The sequence below is a fragment of the Desmodus rotundus genome, chromosome 6 (assembly GCF_022682495.2).
Source record: "Desmodus rotundus isolate HL8 chromosome 6, HLdesRot8A.1, whole genome shotgun sequence".
Classification (NCBI taxonomy): Eukaryota; Metazoa; Chordata; class Mammalia; order Chiroptera; family Phyllostomidae; genus Desmodus; species Desmodus rotundus.
Window position 1 is genome coordinate 119,073,421 of NC_071392.1, and position 15,927 is coordinate 119,089,347.

Consider the following 15,927-nt stretch of genomic DNA (forward strand, 5'->3'; position numbering starts at 1 on the left):
ACAGAGAGGGATAGAAGCATCAATGTGTGGTTGCCTCTCATGTGCCTCTCCAGTGGGGACCTGGCCAGCAACCGAGGCATGTGCCCTAGACTGGGAATCGAACCAGCAACCCTCTGACTCACAGGCCTGTGCTCAATCCACTGAACTATGCCAGCCAGGGCTTAAAATACATCTTTATTTTAATGTCATTTTCCTTTAAAATCATTAATGTACTTTTACCTCTTAAAAGAATGCAAAGCCTCTGACATTCAAATATCCTCATTGTTGGGATGGCTTCACTTTCCCTCAAATGCCACCCTGGCCTCTAAGGTGACAAAGGCCAGATCCCAAAATAGCTTCACAACATCTCTGACCTCTACCCGACTCTGTGAGAACTTGAGAGGTTCATGAAGTTCCAGCCCAGGATCTCTCCTCACCTCCAACACATTCCCATGGTCTTCATCATATGCTCTTGCATTTTAAACACTTAAATCTACTTCTCAAACTGTATAAACCCACCTGCGAGTTTATACTTGAATCAATTTCCACTCATGAACCCCCAAATAATGTGGTATTTCTAATATACTTTGTTTTCTACACCAAAAGTACATGATCAAACCTCAACTGCAAGGGTAAATCAGTTCTATTCAAATTAGCAGGACTCACTCCACTGTCAACCTTGAGTACCAAACCCGGAAAAATGGGAAAGTCAGAATGCAATCTGGCTGTGAAGAGAAAGCACCAAGGCACACAGGGCATCCATCAGAACTAATGCGGCAGGTGCCCCACAGGTCACACAAGTCCTACCCAAGGCAGCACTTTCTCCACTGCCAGGCCACCAGCTGTAGGGTTGAGGTGTACTGTCTCCTTGAGGGTCAGCCAGGCCTGGGGGGGAAGCTGTGCCTTATTTCCATAGTTGCCCTCACTCAACATGAAGTAGAAAATTGGTGTATAGTAACCCATCAAATATGGGACCTCAACCAACCACAGCAGAGTGAAAACTCCACATGTAAACGTGCAAAAACACATAAACACACACAAGCACACATTAGCACATACACACTCCAGACAATATGGCCTGGCATGCCACCCAAAATTGTATGTACACTATCAAACAATCTGAATTAAGAAACTAGGATCGTTACCACCACCATTTATTTATCTAGTGCATAACTAAGTATAGAACACTGCAGCAGTGCCAGAAATGCAGAGAAGTCCCTGCCCTTACAGGGCTTACAATCTTACTAGGGAAATGGAACAGGCACATAGTAAGTTGCTCTATAAGGAAGCATATGCTAACAAATGCCACAAGAATTCAGAAGGCAGCGCAGTTTAAGAACACAGCGTCGTCACAAAACCCAGTCCCAACACGGCCAGTTAACATCTCTGGGTTTATTACCTCAGCTGCAAAATGAAGTAGTGAGATTTCGAGGTTGTCTGCATTTGTTTGCATCATGATTCTGATTAGAAGCTGAGGAAGGTTTGGTGGTGTAGGTGGCACCTGAGCTGGACACCGAAAGAAGAGAGAGAAGGCATTGCAGACAAGGACAGCGGGGCTGAGGTAGGTGTAAGCGTGGGGTTTGGAGGGGAGAAGACGAGCATCATGGGAATAACGGGAGTGAGGTAAAGGGGCAGCGGTGGCAGCCCTCAGGCACTACCGACACAGACATGAGCTGTATTCCTCACACTTACACCCAGTCGGTTACAGTACATAATTCCAGAGAGGAGGAAATACAAAGAATGGCGGCATTTTATCAAACATTTCACTCAATTTCCAGAAAATCACATTATACCTCTGACATCAATAAATTGTTCCAATTGTCCAAATGTAAACGAATTCAAAGTTTACATTCTTAGTAAACATAACTAACTCTCTTAATTCAAAAGGACATTTGATATAAAGTATATCATCACGATAATTCCAACATACATTTTCTACTAAGTTTCATTTACTGTGAAAGTGAAAGAGTAGGACGAGGTCTCTGCCCTTGAAGGGTCCACATCCTGGCAGGTGAGGCAAAGTCAGCTATGCCCACCTAGACACACTGTGATGCACAGCATGATCAAGGTATGGCCCTCTGTGGAGTCAAAAGATGGATTTGTCCCTTCTGAAGGAGTTTTGCAAAGGCTTGAGGGAGAGAGGCCAATGGCTCAAGGAGAAATGAATTTGGCAAGAAGGAAGTGCAGAGGGCATGTGGCTACAGACAGGGAGCACGACATGGTCAGGGTCTAGCACGGGTACAGTGTGGCTGGAGCAGAGTGTGAAGGCAAAAACAAGTGCTCTGGAAGCCTGGACTTAGTCCTATACAATGGGGAGATACTGCTTGCTTTAATCCTCTACTAAACCTGGTTTATAAGGTCAGGAAGAGACAGGAAAGTGAGCAGGGAGGCTGTAGGCTCTTCTCAGCATATGACACTGTTCAGGAAACCCACACCCACCACCTCCTTTCCTCCTCTTTCACCCTTCTTTCCCTTTATCATCTGCAAGTTTTCAAAATGGAGCTGGAACTTCACAGGCATAGAGAGGGGCCAACAAACAGAACTAGAAGTGCATACATTTGGCTAATCAAGTTACCATAAGGTAATGTAATTGTATTGCACAGATCAGCAGATGAAGAAAACTAATTCTTTTTCAGGAGTTTTCTACAAATACCTAATGTACAAAAGTGTTGGAAAATCTCATTCAATGAAGAAAAAAAAAAATAACCCTGGCAGAATAGTCCATTTCCAAATCTATTTTTGACTAAATATCAGTGTTACAAACACAATACCATAGATCTTCAAAGCCTATCTTCCCACAATCAAGATCTGAACAAAATTGCATTGCTTGGCTTAAAAAAATAAAGATACAATGTGTTACTTCCAAGTCTTAGGTTCTCAGCTACTACCAAAATGTCAATACATGAATAAACTGTCTAATGAAGAACATACAGTGAAAGGTAGATGGAAATAAGCCATCCCTTTAGGATAGACGGTAAATTCCAATTTCTCATAATATTATAGAACCAATTCTACAAAAGTAACACCTTCCTGCAATTTCATTTTATCATGAAGACACTAAATCTGTGCATTTTATTTAACATTCATTCTTAAATTACAGTTATGCCAAACAACCTGCTTCTAATGAAAGAAATCTTAGCATAACCCTCAGAACGTGTATACAGTCAGATCTTCTACATTTGTAAATAAATTACGTGCATGATATACATTAACCAATAAAGAATACCAATATGAGAATTCAGGACATTTATTTTTCTGCATGGAGATCAAACTACTATACAACACACACACACACACACACACACAACAAAACCATAAAGCAATGGTGTGTAATAGGTAGTGGGAGACTTAAAATGCCTACAAACAGGCTTTTTTTTTCTTGTTAGGCAACAAAATATTTTCAGTCCTTGACACCTTCTCACACTCACCTAGCACCACAGATGCAAGGACCTCGAGTAAACGCATACAATCTCATGCTTAAAACCTGAAGCATGCATTCAATAGAATTTATACATAATGATCTATTCTACTAAGTATGCAATACATACTTCTAATATTTTATACATTAAATTACCCTGCAGCATTTTGAAATTTTAACATTTATGCAAAACAACTTTGAAACAAGTTTTCAAGGATCACCTCCAGGCTTTTTACACAGGCATTGGGTTGGTTAAATGGGAAAACGGCAGCAGCCTCGGGTTCATACTAAATGAAAATGGTCTATGTGCATGTCAATCCATGTAAAAAATACATATATACACAGATGGCACAAAGATTTGTGCAGTTGGAATCACCAGTGCAAATGCATGCATTTGAGGTACTCATCTTTTCTATGGTCAGGTATAATTATGCATAGTCATGTTCCTCCAGTGCTAAATATTTCAGACCTGATTGAATGAAAACTCTAAGAAGAGTAAATATGAGATATTTATACAGTTAATTTCAAAGTGCTATGCTTTTAATGGACGTTTAATGTTATCCATATACATATTTAGTTTAAAATATTTATCAACCAATAAATTTTCTCATTGTAAAGAGGCTGACTGGTAATTATACCTGGCCAAAAGATTTAAATAGCATACTTGAAATTCTAGCAAGAACTGTAGTGAAACAGTAGAATACTTCATTATTGCTTCATTGGACTGAGAAACCTAAAAGGCATAGAAAGACAATGCTCGATGAAAAGTGAATACCCAGAACAGCGGTGCATGCCCCGTATGGCCTCTGTCCAATAAAAACTAAGCACTGTCCACATTATCAATGCTGTTGGCACCCACGTGGATACCAGGCTCCCCACACAAAGATGCGGGAACAAAGCGGCTAGCAGTGGGACACAAACAGCTCTTAAGCTCTGGCAATTCTTGCTTCAGGCGTTCCAACTGCTCCACTTGGAATATATTTGGCTGTTCAGGCATCCAATCATATATCCTATGATGAAACAAACACAAAACATATAAAATAGGGTAATTTTATGGCTTATTCAGACCAGTCTGACTTAACCTCTTAGAAGAATTTGTTTACTGAATGCCTAGAACATCCACCTATTTTTTTAAGATGTAAGTATTGGTGCTATATAAAAATATTTTTCTCCCAGTCTTGTTCCCTGATGCAAAGAGCTGATTAGAAAGCAACTAAAACAGAAAATGACACCTGTAGTTTACTCACAATGTTTCAAATACCTTCTCTCCAAGTCAATCAATTAGCAATGTCCTATTTTACAAACAGGAAGCCATTTAGAGGCAGAGTTGGAATTAATACCCAGTTCTGTCTTCAAAGCACAAAGGCCAAGATGAGAACTTCTCACCCGTGTGAGAACTATGCTGACGCTGTGCAGTGGTGGCAGATGTGCCCAGAGTCAAAAGCACAGAAAAAGCCCCATGTAACAATGGCAGCACTGTCACTGCACATCATCAGAGAGAAGATGACCTTTTATGCCGAAACGTGAAAGCCAGGCAACTTGTATGAGGCGCTACAAGAGCAGCTTTATGACGTCACAGTGGGGAAACATTTCATTAACAAGATTAAAATATGTACTGACTGTATTAAATATTTGACTATTATAAAACAAAGACATCTGTTAATTAGAGACATATATACAAGAATGAAAAATGACCTTTGGGTCATGGTATCAGACTGAACAGAAGTATCTAACTTCACTTTCCCCCATATCCTGTTAAAAATAAAGCAAAGGGATACACACACACACACACACACATTTGCCCTGATTGGTGTGGCTTTGTGGGTTGGGCATCTTCCCACAACCCAAAAGGTCACCAGGGTCACCAGTTGATTCCCGGTCAGGGCACATGCCTGGGTTGCAGGCCAGGTCCCCAGGAGGAGGCGTGTGATAGGCAACCAATCATCATTTCTCTCGCACACCAATATTTCTCTCCCTCTCTTCCTCCCTCCCTTCCCCTCTCTCTAAAAAAAAAAAAAAAAAAAGGTAAATAAAATCTTTAACAAAAAAAAACCCATGCGTACGGGAAAAACCAGACACAGAAACAAACTTTTGGAAGCTGGAAAATAGACAGATAAGTACAATGTTTCAGTTAGCAGAATAGAAAAGGCCAAATCACAAGCCAGAAGTGGAAAAAATGAAAAGTTAAAAAATAAAAATAAGTTTGGTGCTGAGTTAACAGCAGCACCAGATTCCTCCAGAACTGGGAGCGAAAGGGAAAGGGGCTGAAACAGGGCTGGCAGGTGAAGGCTTTGAGCAGCAGTAAGTTAACTCCCTTCCTCCTAACTCCCTGTCCTGGAGGCTGCCCACCACCCCATTAAGGTTATCTCAAGAATTAAACAGGAAATCTCTTCAAATGGAGGACAAGACCAGGTGAGGGTTTGGACATTTTACAGAACCTCCACCAGCACCAGGGTAATTGGAGACGGTACAAACATGTAACAAATGCTACACACAGATACAAGCTCTCCCTTCCCCAGCTCTCTCCCCTCACTTGGCTCCAAGAACCCTGGCAGCCAGACCTGGATCGGGGTATCCAACCATGGCCTGCGGGCCGCATGCAGCCCAGGACGGCTGTGAATGTGGCCCAACACAAAATCATAAATTTACTTAAAACATCATGAGATTTGTCATTACGTGTCACAATGTATTTAATGTGTAGCCCAAGACAACTCTTCTTCCAGTGTTGTGCAGAGACACCAAAAGGTTGGACACCCCTGCAAGCAGTTTATGTAGATTCTTCTATGAGCAATCTGATCAGCCAAAAAGTAAAGTTCGAAATCTAGTGACGTCAGGGGTATGACCCAACAGGCCACCCAGATCACACAGTGAAATCCAAGTTAATAAACTCCAAACTTCCAACAAGTGTTTTAGATTTCAAAACATATGAGGAAAACAGGGAAGGTAGGGATCAAAAGAGAAGAAAATTCCCAAAGAACAAACAAGAAGTCCTTCATACGTTCAGAGAGAAAGTGTCAAATGAAAACATGTTACAGACACAGAAAGAAGAGAGTTAAGGGGGGGAAAAGACAGTTCTTGGAAATTAAAAACTCAATAGGTGTGAAAACTTCAACAGAATGGGTAGAAATTTGAAGAAATCTTTCAAAATGGAGCAAAAAGATAGAAAATTAAAAAAAAAAGATAAGAATTAGAAGTCTGGGCCACAAGTGTATAATATGCAAACAAAAGGATTTCTAAGGGAAAAAAATAAAACTTAGAAAAATGGAAGGGACAAAAATCAAAGAAATAATTCATGTAATTTTTCACATTTTCAAGGACATGTATCAATAGGCTAAAAGGCTACCAAATGCCCAGCACAATGGGTGAAGAAACCAGACCTGTAAGACTCATCTCTGGAATTTTTGAAAACTGGTGACAAAAAGACGACTCTACAAGCTTCCCGACAGGAAACAAAAAAGCACATGTGAGGGAACAGGAATCAATGTGGTTTATGCTCCTTAACAGCAACACTGGAATTCTTACCGTAGCAGAGAAATACTTTGAAAATTCTACAGGAAATGATTCTAACGTGGAATTTTATGCCTGGCCCCAATGCTTGTAGATGCATTTGTCTGTGTGTGTACTGGGTTGCAATGTAAATTCATTTCTAACTGGGTTGGGGTCAAAAAGGTTTGAAAGCCCAAGAGAAACTTTACACGTACATTCTAGGAATCCTGGTCAACACTATCTACAGCAAATGTTGTTATAGCAAAAACTGTGCAACCACCAAAATGTTCTCCAACAGTAGGATGAATTATAGTAGACACATACAACCATGAATATTATACAGCCACGAAGATGAACAGATTATAGCTACATGCAACAAAAGTACAAATAAAGATTAAAGCCATGCAAAACTCAATGGTATATTTAGTAACAGAAATAGAATTAGGAGAAATTTTAAAGAGAATAGTAATTTGATAGGCACGTACATCTAAGGCAGGAGATAAGGGAATAGAGTTAGAAAGAGGAACATAGGGGACTTCAAAATGCAATAATGTCCTTTAGATGTGGGTGTCTGTACAGTATTTTTCAAAATTATCTGAGCAGGCATATTAATTTCTTATAAAAAGAGGAGACACTGGCCAATTTACTCTATGAAGCAAGTATTATTTCCACACCAAAATCAAACCACTTGGAGAAAGGCAAATTAAAGACCATCTCAGTCATTATCATAAATGCAAAAATTCCAACTATCAGCAAATGAAACGTACCGGTTTATAAAATATGTCACAAAACCAGGATGAAATGGAAATCTACTGTGTTAAAGCCTTTGTAAAAGAAGAGAACAAATTAGTTTCTGATAAACTAAAACACCCATCCTCATCACAATTCTCCTTGATGTAAAATGAATGAAAGGCTCTGTATCACTAATCATTCAAAACCTTCTACAGAATGTCTAAATGTGATCATAAAAAATTATAGCATAAACATATTAAGTACTAGAAGGAATAGCTAAAATTAGGGCACAAAACCTCAGCTAGAGACAAAAAAAGGGATATGTGTAGAGAATGCCATTTTTTATTCTTAAGCTTTAAGTCTTACAGAACTACTTAAGTTTTTTAACTACATATGTAATTTTAAAGCCATATATGTATACATAAATACACACATATGCACATATACAGTTACATATACATATATATGCAACTTACTTGATTAAAATTAAAAAAACACTTTCAAGGGTAAGAAGCAACTCTAACACAATCCACCTCCCTGTCAGCAGACCCTAGCAGGGGCCAGTGCTGGGTGTCTCCTCAAAATCCTCCACACCTTCAACACAGACACGCCCCGATTCGTGCTCTAGCCTCCGCCTAAAATGCAAATCCTGTCAAAGCACACTTCACCACACCCCAAAATCCACTTCAATACTTCGTATTTAACATTATTCTCATTGGCCCCAGGTCAGGAAGGACTCATTTTCTTTAGGGCCCTTTGTATCACAGAGCATCTTCCTGTTCTCCATTACACGTCAACCAGTATTTGGCTCCAACTGAGACCCTTGAGACAAAGAGGCTGTCTAAAATGTGTATACCCTACCAAGTCACGGTATAACCTCACATTTTCTTGCCTGAAAATATTTGCAATCATTTCTTTTTCTTCAACGAAATAAAGAAATATTCTTCAAAATTTTGCTAAAGCCAAGACTTCCTTAAAATGGTTGTTTTAAAATTTTAATTTTCCTTTAATTAGTTGGAAATGTCTATTAAAAGGAGCTAGGAAACACGTTGCTTAAAGCAAAATTATAGCTAAGAAGAAAGGCAGGTATTATCTGGGCTGCAATTTTAAAACCAGACTCATTCAAACAAAATAGTAGAAAAAAAGTTTTATTAAGAAAGTGACATAACTTTATAAGACAAGTAGTAATATGAACTAAATCCAAGGGGAGTATTTTTTTAAAGGAAGCCTGGTAAGATTCCATCACTTACTCTTTGCATAATGCTGCTCAAGTATTAGCAAGCAGAGTAAATGACACGCTTCCTACCCCACATTCTTTATACTAAACAACCCTTCCCAGTTCTCAGATTAGTGACTCTTAGACTTACAGCATGGACACCCAGGGAGCTTATTAAAAAGGAAATACTTGTTCCACAACTATTTTAACTCCTACTCTGTATCACACATTGTTCCAACCTCTGGATATACATACAGCAATGAACAAAACAGGCAAAGACTCTTGCCCTTATGGAGCTTATGTTTGTATGGGAGTATGGGGGGGCTGGGGAGGAAAGTAAAATATTATATGGCAGATGGTAGTAAATGCTATGGAGAAAAGTTAGAAGTGCACTGTGAGTAGAGGTTGTTATCGGAATTAGGATATTCAGTAAAGGCTTTACTGAGATGTTGACAGGGGTTGGGGGGGGGGGGGGTTGGTAAGGACCTGGAATTTTACTCTAGTTGACAGAAAATGGTGGGAGAATTTTAAGCAGTAACATGGCCTGATTTGGACTTTAACAGGCTCCCTCTGGCCGCAGTGCTGAGAACAGAGCAGGTGAGGTATGGGCAGAGGCAGTGGTCAGTGAGCAGGCTCCTTTTAATTACTCACATGAGAAATGAGGTAGCTTAAGGGAGAGTGACAAATGTAAACGTGGTGAGTAGACAGATTCAGGATATATTTAAAGACAGAATCAACTAGATTTTGTTGGAGTGGATTTGGGATATTAGATAAAGACCAGAGTCATGCAGTACTCCAAGGATTTGGCCAGAGAAACTGGAAAGGCAGAGTTGTCATTTATACTGAAATCAGGAAGTCTACAGGAAGAACATGTATTGAGAGCTGGATATAAAAATTTAGCAGTCAGGGGAAAGGTCTGAGTAGGAGATAAAAAATTTACGAATATATAAAGGTATGAAAAGCTACAGCATTGGATAAGATCAGCAAAAAACTTGGTGTAGACAGAGAAGACGTCTGGGGCAGCCAGCCACCCCCATGCCTAAGGGGACTTCGGGCCCAGTCACCTGAACAAACTTCCCAAGTGACTGTGGTGTATTCCAAAGTTTGAAAAATTCCACTGACAAATGTTAAGAAAACCACAGGTTGAACTGCACAATTTTTACTAAGTTGAACTTTATAATTTTATAAGATGAAAGCTACTTTTTCCTTAACAGTTCATGAAAATTTTTCATGAAAAACAAGTACCTATCATAAATTAGACCATTAACTCCCAACTCCTTCAGTTTCCTCCTGTTTTCGGGATCGTTGGTATCATCACCCCAGCAGAATATGACTAGTCCCTTAGCTTTTGCCTCTTGAATGTAGGATGGGTTTCTGAGCAGGTCTTCAGTATGTGCATTTATCCCCTAATGGAAGAAAAATAAGTTACTCATTAAAGTAACTTTGTAACTGCAAATGCTAAATGGTCATACTCTAGATCAGTTCTCTCCATAGTAGAGTGGACAGGGAAAGAAAATGTTACAATTTTTTCTTAACTTATTTTATCAAGCAAGCTTACATTCTAGCCATTTTAGACAATTCATAAAATCCACTCAACTACAAAACCAAACTATAAAATTACTTAACCTAGGTCTGGAAGAAAGTATGGTATTTTTGTTCCTATTAGTGTTTTTGATTCTGAGATCCAACACCCTCATTTTTAAGTAGGTCTGTTTGTTATACATAGGTCAAAACTAACCAATCAGATGTGTAGTGTAACTTAAAACTTTATTTACTACTGCTCTAAAACACATTTTTCTAAAAACAAAAATTAAGAAATTCAAACATAACTTACCAGTAGATTTTCAAACTGTGCAAAGCTCATTGCAATAGCAGTTGTTCGAGATCTGAGGTCCATGAGTTCAGGGTAAATATCAGACTTTCCTTGAGTCAAAAATAATATGGGGTATTTGTTCTGCTTGTGCCGAACCCTAAAAAGGGACAATTTAAAAAATACTTTTCATCAGGGACTATAATTATAATATATTGTGTTAATACTTCAGAAAATACTAAATATATAAAGAAAACAAACCCCCCAAAGCATAATCTCATTACTGAGATATAACCACCATTAACATGTATATATACTGCCTTTCAGCCAAAAAATTTAAACTACACGAGAGCTAAAATATTCTCAGAAGTGGGCAACAAGAAAGCCCTTAAGGGCTACAATTTAAAGGAAGATGTCATATGCAACACAGGATGTGAGGCATTGGGACCCAGTGGGTGTGGAGTTCACAGGAGCAGAGGGCATCCCAGCAGGCAGCCCTCAAGGGAAGTGAGAGTATACACAGCTTGACTTAAGAGGACGGATCAAGGGTGAGGTCTGGGCACTTCCCCACCTCCAACCATAATCTTTGTAGCCTAAGTCCTAGCTATAGTATGGGGGGGGGGGAGAAACATGATTATTACTCACATTGTGCAAATATCTGCATCAAATGAAGAAAACACTATTCTCCTCTTCCCAGAATTTTCTAACACAGTTTTTAAAATTATATCCAAAAACAGATTCATGTCAAAATATGCTGATAAGTTACCATCCCACATTCCATCCTATGTAGGAAAAAAATAAACAAACACAATCCATTAAATATCCCGGAATCACAGTGCTAGAGAAAATCCTGAGAACATCTAGTCTGACTCTTATTTTAAGGATGAGAAAAGCAAAGGCCTGAAAAGATGAAGTGACTTGCCGATGACCACATGGCTACTTAGCAACAGTGAAACTACTGTAATTCGGTTATAGGGACCCTTATACACAAAGGAATTATACCATCAATAGACTTTAGTTTTAATAAGTTAACAAAAGAAAAACTAAAACCCTGGAAATCTGCTACTTACTAAGACTTTAAAAATATTTGTATATATTTTTCATAAACTTTGGGACAAAAAGACTCCATTTCATTTGCTAACTCATTACCAAAAACCCCCTGGTAATTCTGAATTACTAGCACATTCTTTGGCTCTTAGGCATATCAAGTACCCTGAAATACAGCCGAGATGCCAAGAGTCCTGTTGACATTCAAATACTAAATATTTTAATTAGAATATTCATTAAAATAAAATGAATTTATTCAGTAAAACAAATCTAGAAGCTCAGAAAACTAAAATTACCTTATCCTAAATGGTTTACTTAGAAGGCATGATTGGAGAGCAGTTGTGATTATTCTGACCAAAACAAATTCCAGGTTCTGCTTGCCCAATCATGATACCTCAATTAACTACCTCTAATGCCCCCATCCCAACTAGTCCTCTTACCATGCAGCCCATCCTTTTACACATCTCCCCATCTGATACAGTCAACAGTTGTTCTCCTCGACTAGAATATAAGTTCCAGGAAGGCAAGACTTTATTCTGTTTTGTCCAATACCCAGAAAATGTGTGATACATAGTAGCTTTTCAATATAACTACTGAACAAAAGAATGACTGAATCTGGGAGTGATTTAAAACACATGAGCAGAAATTTCTTTTCCTGGTTAATTGTTACTAGCTACTTAACAAAAAACTGCTTAGGAGATTACTTAAAGTATGTTTTTAGATGGGAGGATACACCAAACACTAATCAGAGCTATAGAACTCCGTCCAGGGCACTCTCATCGCTCACCCTGTAAGTGTGCCTAGAAACCACCCCTAAAATGTGCACATGAGACACGTGTAAGTGGAAATTTCTACTTTAATGCATTCACCACTACTTTTAAGTACCCACTTAAGTATCTTAGTGTAAAACATACTTTATTAAAAAGGTCTAAAAGCACTGTGCTTACTGGAAGAAGCCACAATACGTTTTCAGTTTCACTTACTCCATTAAAACAAAGTGACAGGAATAAATGCATTTAAAGAAACGGGGGGACAGGGAAAGAACATGTTACACAGAGAATATACTCACCCTTTGTTGGCAGATCCACTTTATTTCTATGTTAAACCCCACATCTTCTGGCAAAGACTCTAAAACCTAGAGTTTTGTTTGTTGGTGGTGAATTTTGTTTTATTTTTGGTGAGATGAATGGTAGAATAAAAGGGGGGGGAAGGAAACAGTATTAGTACAAAAAGCAATCTGTAAGAACACATATCACTAGTGAGGGTAAAATGTTTTGTGCCATCAGCATAAACCAGTATCTTTCCTCATACTCAAACTGACACCCCGTTGATTAAGAGTCAAATGAAATTAAACAGCAAAAGTAATAGTCTAAAGCAGTATCTGTGATAAGTGATCACTACTACCACAAAGACGGATCCCTAACCTAAAATCCTTTTCACCATTACTACTGGATATTGAAAGTGAGCTGTAATGATTTAGGTGACCTCAAGGATTTAAGAAGACATTTATCACATTTTCTGAATTTCATTCAAGTATGTCGATCTACTATACTGAGATATGGTTGAAAACCCATAGTTCTGTTAGGTAGAACATATAGTAAACCAATGCAGGGAGGAGGAGGGAGACATACCTCACCCACTACCTCAGCAGTCTTGAGCCTGGTCCAGTAATACTGCCAGGTGTTCCGAACATCACAAGGAACACCATGCTAACACAGGATGAGGAGAGAGCCCTTGAAATTCTGTATGTATCTCCACTATCTGGGAAACAAGCCTTTGAAACTGTGTATTCACCCAAAGGCCTAGAAGGGGAAGTGGAGGGGGACCACAGTGCCCAAAGCAGCCCATAAACAGCTGTGGTTAATTGCCTATGGGTGGCCACTGTTTTATGAGGGAGTCCCTAATGCTTACAGAAAGAGCCCATACATAACTTTAGGTAACTGCCTCAACTTCAAGTAACTGCCTCCTGTCACAGCAAGGTGAACAAATGTAGTCTGGACCAAGATAAGAATTCGGGCTAGCAGACCCCCTCCCCCATACCTACTTTTGGGTAGTCACACACCCCCTGGAAAAGCTGGCACCACTTTTACCCACTAATCAATATGTAATTCCCTCACCCCCATCCCACCACCTATATAAGTCCTCAGAATAAAAGACCTGATGCTCTTGCTACCCTTGCCTTGCTTTGCCCTGAACCTATGCCTTTCTCACCCACCTCAGCAAGGCCCTTTCTCTTCCACAAGAACGTATCCCTCATAAACCCCGCTTGCCCACTAATAGACTTGCTGGCCTGTAATTCTTTACTGCATCAGCAAGAACTGAGTTTCTCCTGTAACAGTTCCTAGGTTGTTTTGAGGGTGACGATGCATAACAATACCATACTGGTAACTCCCAGAAAAGATGTTACGGCTAAATGAAAGATTGTGCCAAGGCTCATAAATAAGGCTATGAGTATATAAATGGACAAATAATAATAATAATAAGGTGTCAACTTATTTAAACTAAGTTATCTAAACACTTTGCAATAAAACCCTTTTGGCAGCGTAACTAGCAAATCAAATTGAAAATATGAAGCCTAGTTACTAACCTACAAAGAGCTGACTTGGTTAGTCTTCAAACATGAAGGCTAAACAAATACATAAGCATGCTCAGGGCAAAGTGAATTTGAAACAGCTTGTTTTTAACTTCAATTTACTTCAAAAGTTTAGAAATCATTTAACATTTACGGTTTTTATGATATCTGATTTTATAACAGCAAATACACACACTAACAGAACAATGCAACAGTAAGAACATTCCGTGGGACTCTGGGGACCTGGGTCTGTAACTAACAAGCTGCATGAAAAGGACGGACCTAAAAGGGTTTGTACTCAGTTTCGTGTAGGGCTTTTTTACCTTCTTCTCTGATCTCTTCAACCATATTTATTTAACATACCTGCCACATTTTTACTGGACTCACACAAAATTAGAAAAATAAGGACAATGTTATATATTAGTGTTGAGATTGCTAAACATCAAATTTGTAGAAAGATGCTCCTTTATACTGATTATATTTGGCCTTTTTTTAGTTTTAAAGTTGCTCTGTGATGCAATTATAGAGATGGCACAGTGAGTGAATAAATGAGTGTGTGTGTTTAACTTATTTGGTTAAAAAAGTGTTGTCAAATCTTTCACAACCAATTTTTTAAAAAACTGTCCATTCTTTAAAATCACAAGTCTAGAAATCATGAAATTTATAAAAACCAAAAATGATTTTAGAATTTTGGACTAGAAAAAAATGACTTTACTTTGCTGGCCTTCATAAATATCTGACAAATTATTCAAATCACTTTTTAAATGCACTAGGACAAGGCCTATTTTATTTTTTTCATAGTTCTGTTTATTTCTTACAAAACTCAACTCATTGCTGTAGTTCCTTACTCCTCTCACTTAACACAACAGTCTACAGACTCTCCTTTAGCATGACTTTATGATAAACATGCACTGTGTTTTGCTGTGTGTAATGCACAGTTTTTTGCCCAAATTTTTGAGAGAAAATAAGGATGCACATTATACATGTGTAGTACTAACTCCATATCTATATAAATGTTCTTAATTCTTTTACTTAACGCTTATGCGTTAAAAGTGTAACTCCTTTAAAATTCTCTTATAATACAAAAAAATTCTAAAATTCCTTTATAATACAAAACAAGTATCTAAATATAAATAAATAAAAGATTAAATTTAAAAATTAAAACACAAGGTTTTTTTCTTAAAGTCTGGGCCAAAAACGTAGATGTGAATTATATAAGGGAGCACATGACACACGGCAAACTACAGTATTTTATTTATTTTTATTAATTTTTTATCTTTTAACTTTATTTTTATTGTTGACACTAGACAATGCCCATATTATGAGGTCTCTTGTAATATCCTTTTTGTAGGGTAAATAATTGTGATAAATTGAATTGACCTGTTTTTTGCCAAAGAAACGTATTACAGGTGGCACCACCAAGAAAAAGACTATGGAGAAGAGCAGAAGTTAGGAAATGAAGCCGGCACAGGAAGAAGCAGACCCAGCCATGGCTAAGGAGAGTGTCTGGTGTCCATGCAGGCTTGCCTGATGCTGTCAAATGGATTCCTGCGTGAATTGTGTTTAGTTTTTAAATCTTCATGCTTGTTTCTGTTATACTTTTCAGAGTAAAGGCTTTCAATCTTTGCCTCATTTTCAGTAACCAGGGCACTATTTTCTTTGGAGAA

The 15,927-nt window shown here is 38.4% G+C and overlaps 1 protein-coding gene across 2 annotated transcripts in view; it reads right to left on the reverse strand.

Moving 5' to 3' along the window:
• Window positions 1-1,117: 1,117 nt before the first annotated feature.
• The window catches only part of GPCPD1 (glycerophosphocholine phosphodiesterase 1), a 55,053-nt gene continuing 40,243 nt past the window's right edge, over window positions 1,118-15,927 (reverse strand). The window contains exons 16-21 of one of the 2 annotated variants that reach the window (XR_008427044.2): window positions 12,758-12,823; window positions 11,287-11,423; window positions 10,666-10,801; window positions 10,077-10,237; window positions 7,651-7,707; window positions 4,271-4,407 (exon numbers count right to left, since the gene is read on the reverse strand). Coding sequence is in view for 1 of the 2 variants with exons in the window: in XM_053925935.2 (XP_053781910.1) it covers window positions 4,218-4,407; window positions 10,077-10,237; window positions 10,666-10,801; window positions 11,287-11,423; window positions 12,758-12,823 (690 nt within the window). In the remaining variant the exon portion in view is untranslated. Of the gene's footprint in view, window positions 4,408-7,650; window positions 7,708-10,076; window positions 10,238-10,665; window positions 10,802-11,286; window positions 11,424-12,757; window positions 12,824-15,927 lie in introns of both variants that reach the window. The other variant, XM_053925935.2, reaches the window with a different exon arrangement.